The sequence below is a fragment of the Morone saxatilis genome, unplaced genomic scaffold (genome assembly GCF_004916995.1).
Source record: "Morone saxatilis isolate NCDOM2014 unplaced genomic scaffold, NCSU_SB_2.0 Contig11, whole genome shotgun sequence".
Classification (NCBI taxonomy): domain Eukaryota; kingdom Metazoa; phylum Chordata; class Actinopteri; family Moronidae; genus Morone; species Morone saxatilis.
In genome coordinates this window covers 20,755,037-20,762,648 of record NW_023339663.1, presented here as the reverse complement: position 1 = coordinate 20,762,648, position 7,612 = coordinate 20,755,037, and the positions used below count along the sequence as shown (strand labels likewise).

General features: G+C 38.1%; 1 protein-coding gene across 1 annotated transcript in view; it reads left to right on the top strand.

The window, feature by feature from the left end:
• Window positions 1–5,317: 5,317 nt before the first annotated feature.
• The window catches only part of LOC118321327 (guanine nucleotide-binding protein subunit beta-5b-like), a 15,006-nt gene continuing 12,711 nt past the window's right edge, over window positions 5,318–7,612 (top strand). The window contains exons 1-3 of the mRNA XM_035652604.1: window positions 5,318–5,575; window positions 6,652–6,788; window positions 6,939–6,980. Of these exons, the coding sequence (XP_035508497.1) occupies window positions 5,464–5,575; window positions 6,652–6,788; window positions 6,939–6,980 (291 nt within the window). The 5' untranslated portion in view covers window positions 5,318–5,463. The remainder of the gene's footprint in view (window positions 5,576–6,651; window positions 6,789–6,938; window positions 6,981–7,612) is intronic.

Below are 7,612 nucleotides of genomic sequence, written 5' to 3'. Positions count from 1 at the left end.
CACACACACACACACACATTACGCTCTGCTTACCGCTGTGTCGCTGGGAGTTTTACACTCCGAGAGCTTTCTTCCCTCTACTTGTCTTCTCTGGTCACAGCTCTAGTCAGAGTTTTGAAAATGTTTTACTATTATCATTGTGGAATTATTTATTTCAGTATTGTCATTTTCTTGAGTATCAGAGTTATGCATATCGTAAAGCCATGTATCATTGAGCAGAAGGTGTCTCTGAAGTTGGTTTTGGAGAGTTTGCCTCAAATCTGTCCAGCTTTACAATGTTTTCTGACTTATTCCCACACTAACACTTACTGCAGCTTTGTGGACCGAGTCCTCTCATCTCCACTCCTTACACCCCCACCCTATGCCTTCCCGTTTCATGGCCAAGAAAGAACAACATGGGCTTTTGTTACCAAAAACAACAGAATATGTGGAACGTTTGCGCTTTTTCCACGTCTCATCTGCACTGTAGGGGTTAAAGTTCAGGGTTACTGACAGAGAAATACATTTGTATCCTTTCTGTTTGGTGCTCAGGTTGTTTTAGTTCAGATATACAGACATATTTGGTACTTGCTTTAAAAGGCTGAGGGTGACATTGCACCACACCTGTTACTCGGTCAGTATGGCTACAGTGTGGTATAAAACCTGCACAGCATGCACCGCTGCTGCTGCCTTCATCTAACCTGCATGAGCTTAGCTTTATGTGCATTACCAGTTACCAGAAATGAACCCGCATGCTGCTGTTTTAGGGTTTTTTTGTACAGAGAAACCTCGGTGCAGTTGAGAGTCGATGGATGAGTGTCAGGGAATCTGCCCATGTTGTTACAAAAAGTCTTTGTCTGTTCACATTATCCTCGCTGCCTCCTGTTTAGCACTTTTGCTTGTTTACTTCCTGCTGTGCCATTAGTATTAACAGTCAACCAAATTTGCCTCTCGCCCTCACATGAACCATATTTTTGCCTCATGTTACCTTACCCTTTCATATGGATATTTTGCTTTGATTAAATATTTTCTTTTTGTAAGGTGCTTAAATATATAGGAGATAGTGAACGGTCACCAAAACTGGACTCGGTACCTTTTTGTTTTGATGTAATGTTTTATGAAATCTAAAAATGTTTCTTACGAAGCAGCCAACCAACTGAAGAAGCTTAGATCAAAATGTTTTACAGCAGTGAGAGCCAGGGGTTAATATCAGTGAGTGAACTGGTAATGATACAAATATTTTACCAAGGTATCTCATTAAATGCCACCCTCACTCTTACAGGAACAAGCTGCAGACAAAAACAAATTGTAAGTGGAGTAAAAAGAATTTAGTAAGTAAAGTCGTTTTGTGTTGCACTTGTATTTGGAAAGAATTTGATATCCATACTCTCTTATCGGGACCATGTTATCAGTTTGCCTTTTGTTATATATTTTGGATTAATTGCTAGTTTAGAGTATGGGTTGTGTAAAGAATACATATCTGCAGGTTGTAGCAAGAAGGATGGTAACTGAAGGAAATAATTAACCATATGAATGTTTAAAATTGTTAATGAAGTGTATCATGATTTTAGCTGCACATTGTGGACAACGCCTTATCTGAATTAATTGCTATCTGAATGACTTAAACACATGATCAACATTGTGGCATTGTTTTGTTCTCCCAGTGTTCCACCCCCCCCTCTGTAAAATGGATATAAATTGTTAAATGTGATCATTTTTATTTTGATAAGGTGTCCTTTTGTCCTACAGTGGGTGTCACAGATGGGTTGCACTGGTTAGCCTTCAGTCAAAATGCACTTTTAAGACATTGCTTAGGAAGTCAGATGAATGATAGATGGGTATGGACTGAAATACTTCACATTAGAGAGCCTTTCTTCCTTTGATTCCCACCCCCCTCTTTACTGAACTGTGGCCCATAAAGCTTCCTCTACCACATTCCCTGTGTGAGTGGGCGCTTATCAATCAGTAGCCACAGGTAAGAAGACACATCCTTGTGAATTTCATGGATGCAGCACCAGCCAGCTCAGAGTCAGTCAGTCAGACTATCCTTGTGGACTGATGTATTGAGAGTGCAGAGTGGGAAGGCTGGCCTTGTTTCAGAGGGGGAAAATAAACATGTTCATTCATTGGTTGGTATTGTTAAGCAGAGGTGCGGCGCCTTGTTCCCCTGGGCTTCTCTTCTCTGCTCTGACAGAAGAAAATGTCATTCCTTTACGCTGCGTTTTTACATTAAGGAGAGAGTTGGTTGTATGATATGACGTAGACATTATAAATAACCATTGTTCTTATCAGCACTAGCGTTGATTGTGCCATTTTAAAAACAAAAAGATATCTCATCATCACCCCAGCTATTTGTGGTACTGGTGTGAACATGCTGAAGCCAGTACCAAATGTTTCCTCTCTGACCCATGTGTACATTTGACAAACTGGACTGTTTGTAGTTTCTGGTAGCTGTGCTTAGTGAATGTGTTCACCGTTAAGAAACTAAGAAACTTGGAATAAAATGTCAAATCTGTAAAAGTAAAATAAAAGAATTCAGCACTGTCATATTGTCTGCGGGAGATTATTTCTGTTTTTTGTCTTTTTAGAAACTTATTAAGAAAATGTCATCAATTAGTTGCAGAAAACTAATATTACTAAATGCCTGGTCATTAAATAAATTTAATTTAAGTCCTTAAGACTGCAAGTAATTGGAGCTAGATGATAATAGATTACATTTAATGGGATTACACCAATCTGATTACAACATAAACTTGCAACAGTGTACAAAAAGGAGAACAAACGTTACCATTTTATAATTGATCAAATGTTGCCTTTTAATCCAGATTTGACTGTATAATCTTTTCAATGAGGTGATGTAATGTACAATAATATGACACCATGCAGTTTCAGGTCATCCTAAGGATTTCTAAATATGAAATCAGAGTTGTGTATTGGATTAGGATGTAAATACAACTTTCCAGGCCTTGCAGGTAAAGCTACGCAGCGTATGAAGCATGGAGGTAAAAGCAGTGCAGAGTCACAGCTTAAACACTAAGAAGCTTACTGTTCCCTCTCTGTACCTCACTGACAATCCTCTTCACTGGAAAAACTCCACTTAGTTCTCCAGGGACAAATACCTGCAGTACAGAGAGGGAAAACAGTCTCTAGTGAGGTAAGTTTTTATCTTGGATACGGCTGATATTTGTGAAAGTAACTGTAACAGTAACTGATGTTGGTGTGTTTTGTGTTTACATAAAGGTACAAATGATTTAATCTGAGGTGTAAATGTAACACGAGAGTGTATAGTTTATAACTTAAATGAGCCTGTGAAGTAGAAAAATGAACTATATTTAGGACAGGTGGAGTTTGATAGAGGTTACAATGTGATAAACTGAGTTTGAGTTCAAGTGGTTAATAAACTATAATATCAAATCATTTTATTCTATTATACATACATCCTGTACCCTGTATTATATTGGTATAAATGGAATGGGTAAATCTTCTTAATAAGATTATAATTTCTGAAATGTGTAAGTTTCCTGACTTTTTTTTTTTTTACAAATGAAATAGAACAAAGTGAAGGAAATAAAAGTGTGTTCTGAAGTTATTGTATCTTACATCAATATGTAAACACTGGAAGTATTTTTTATTTGTTTCGGATGTGAGAGGTCATACTCAGTTATGGTTTGATTTTGCAAAGTGTTTATCATGTACAGTACTGTGTTCCACTGGCGGTTCCCAGAATAGCTGTGCTGCTCTCCTCTGGAGCTCAGAGAAGGATCAGGCTGGAGTAGATTACCAACTACTTATCTCCTGGCCCACCCACACACACAAACACACACAAACACACACCGAGCAGTCACAGCCCAGCACATGAGTCAATAAAACTAAATATTAATGACTGAATAAATCTTTATGTTTGTGTCTGTGTTCTCCACAGGGCGTGTTGCTGATCATCTGCAGCCATGTGTGACCAGACGTTCTTGGCGGCCACTTTTGGCCCCTGCGACAGCTGTGGGAAAGCCAGTCCGCTAATGAACATCTACATTAAGAATGAAGCCATCAACTACTGCTCCTTCTGTGTGGAAGTGGTACGTGAGGTTTTAACTAAACGGCTGCCTCATCATTTCATTATAAACGGTGGCAATGTTTGCTGTATGTGAAAGCTTTTTTATATAATTTAATTGGATGAAGTGTCTTAACAAAATATTTATCTACTGCTAATTCAATTTAATCATTCATTTGACCTGGTCATTCAACATTGTACACCAATCAATAACATATTGACAGATGATTTTTAAAATGGAAAAAGAGAGATTAAATCCATACAAATGCATTAAAGTCTGCACACTGTTTCAACCGCTTGGCCTTGAAGCTACAGGCAACAGACGCTCATGTTTATCTATCAGCCAAGCTTCTACATATGAAGGGTATCTTTAGTTGGATGAGCAGTAACATCTGTTTATAGCTGAGGACAAAGCAGCCATATTAATGTGTCTTTAACACACACAGAACATTATAAGGACCTTGATAAGATAGATGCATGCCACGGAGCCTCCTCCTGATCTGTGGCTCTTTGTCAGCAACTCACTTGACTCCAGTATTGATCCTAAAAGAATTTTATTGCAGAGTTTAAGTGTCTCTAAGGGAAATACTGAAACATGTTTGCAAGAAAACAATGAAAGTAAAGTAAAATAGTCATTGTGATTAAAACTCTGCATCATCTTGTGCAGATAAACCTTAAATCTGATGTTACAGACAACTCTTTCACAATGTCTCCTCTGTCAACATTGCCATATTAGATTCAATTTGAATGAGCTCTTGGAGAAAATGAGCCAATTAAATTGAAATATGTTTAAATGCTAGGGGAAACTGGCAACTGCAATTACTGACATTTTACATTTAATCTCATTATTAATCTAATCACAATTTATGTTTAACTAAATGCTTTACTGAAGAGTAAGGTGGCACAACTTGAGTGTGCTTTGACATGCTACATCAGTAATTAATAAAGCTGAAGAGAGGTTTAAAAGACACACCACTTTAGAAACAACAAAATAAGTAAACTGCAATTAAAGAAATACAACAAAGGGACCTTGTAATGCAGTTTATATAATGAAAAGCTCAGAGGAAGTTAGACATTATCTCTTAAATATATGAACTCTCCTACAATCAATGAACCGTGGGCAGAGCAGTGTCTACATGCCTGCGGTGCTCGCTAACTTGAATATGATGGAGGGGGGAGGATGGAGGGAGGATGGAGGGGAGGATGGGAGGCTGAAGCAGAGCACGAGCGGATTCTGACACGCGCGGCAGCATCACTGTCGCGCTCGTGGACCATATTAACTAACTTGTAACCAGCCGTCCCATCCCCTCTAAACTGTCCCCCGTTTTCTCCCGTGTCTCTCCCGGCCCCCTTTCCGCTTCCTCCTCTCTTCTCTTCTCTTCTCTTCTCTTCTCTTCTCTTCTCTTCTGTGTCTTTGTGCTCGCTGCCTCTCTAAGATGGCTTGTCAGGGGCTCCAGAGTGGGGAAACCGTGGCGACACTGAAGAGGGAGAGCGAGTCTCTGAAGAAGAAGCTGGAGGAGGAGCGGGGGAAGCTCAACGACATTGAGTGTAAGTGTCCGGGACGACATTAAAGCAACAACTACTACAGCACTCTGTCAGCTGTTTACTGAAACACAGAGCTGTTTACTGAAACATAGAGCTGTTTACTGAAACGCAGAGCTGTTTACTGCACGCGACACACTCAGTTCATTCTGAGATTTAGAACTGTTTTGCTTCTGTAACATGATGTCAGACTGGTGGAAAGAAGCTGTTCATTTCACTTCACCTTGTTTATTTGCCTCTGTACAGTTCTTCTAAGTTTAGCAAAAGTTAGCATTAGATAATGCCTAATTTGCATATTTAAACAGAACATTCAGAAAACGAATTGTCTTAATGTAAATAGGATCATCAAATTGTGAGTTTCATGGTGATATCTATTAGTTAAAATGTTTAACCTGTTCCCCTGTAATGGCTTGTAAAATTAATTTTACTATACATTTTACTTTAATGGCTGTTTTCTTCAAATATTTTCTTATACTCAGAGCCAGAAATCTCTACTTCAGTATTACTTACACACACCAATTATTATTTAGATATTTATATTCTAAAGGTTTTGACAGAGGGGTTTGTTCATATATAATTTGGTAGCCTGATTTATGTAACATATTTTTCCTAAAAGCATGAGGGAAAATGGAGGGTTTTTTTTGTGGCTGTTGACAGATTTATGGTGAAAACAGATATCCAAACTTCTCTTTGACTCTAATATGTCAACAAAATGAAACCAGAACCTTGAACCTGGTTTTATCCAGTGCAAAATGAATGCAAATAAGTGCATATTCATAATGCCTTATTTGAATAGTTACACATAAAATGTCAGAAAAAAACAGCCGTCTTCATAATATAATATTATATTATATAATAAAAATATATAATAAAAATATATAATAAAATAACACAGTACTTTTGCTTTTAATACTTGCTGACAGTATTTCTGTAGTTTATGTTTCTGTTGTTAGATATTGAACGAAGAACTCTCACTGGTGATGGAGTATATTTACATTGCAGCATTCCTACCTTTACTTAAATTAAGTTTGTTGTTAAGTTCTCATAAACCTGACACTGACTTGTTTGTGTTGGTACTTCAGTGCACCAGGTGGCTGAGAAGGTCGAGGTGTTGGGTGCTCTCTCCATAAAGACCAAGCGTCTGCTGAAGGGTCATGGGAACAAGGTGCTGTGTATGGACTGGTGTAAAGACAAACGTCGTCTAGTCAGCTCTTCTCAGGTAAAACACATGCACACACATAGAGATGTGATACAGTACATTAAGATGTAGTATTATCTTACATGAATTCAACAATGTTAATTTGTATGCTATTTATGTATGTAGTATATTTATTTTTGTATGTAATGCTGCTTTTTCTTTCTAATGTAGGATGGAAAAGTGATTGTCTGGGATGCATTCACTCTTAATAAGGTGAGGTCTATGTGGTGCTTTTGTGCATATGTGAGAGAATGTGTGAATTCCTTTGAGTTATGAATTATTGTAAATTAAGGGCCTGAATATCGAAATCTTTGGATTCTTTTGAAATAAAAGAAGATGAATTAAGTAAGTTTTGATATTCCTTGGTTAGCAAACATGGAGAAGGTGGGCTTTCTGCACTGGGACTCTGAGTTGCAAATACAGTCTTATATCTTTTTTCCCTAATAATGTCAGTCATCATGAATCAGAAGGGTGAGTTTAATGTCCGGCCAAGAGAACAAAATGCAGTCACGCAAAGCTATCTTCTGAAAAAAAAAAAAAAGACTATTACTTTCAGAAGCTTGGTTTCCTAATTTAACCTTCCCCTCTTCTCCGCTCTGTTATGTAAGGCTAAGTGTTTCTTTCCTTTGCATGCTCAGATGCACAGATGTTCTTGTCACCATTTGTGCTGTGTTGAGTGAGTGGGTCATCCTCTGCTGCCACACTCCTCTGAGGGAGAGGGTGCAACACGATCACATGGAAATATGCATTTAAAGATTATCTTTCCATCTGTCCACTGCAATGACTGTGTGTGTGTGTGTGTGTGTGTGTGTGTGTGTGTGTGCATGCATGTGTGTAAATAAGAG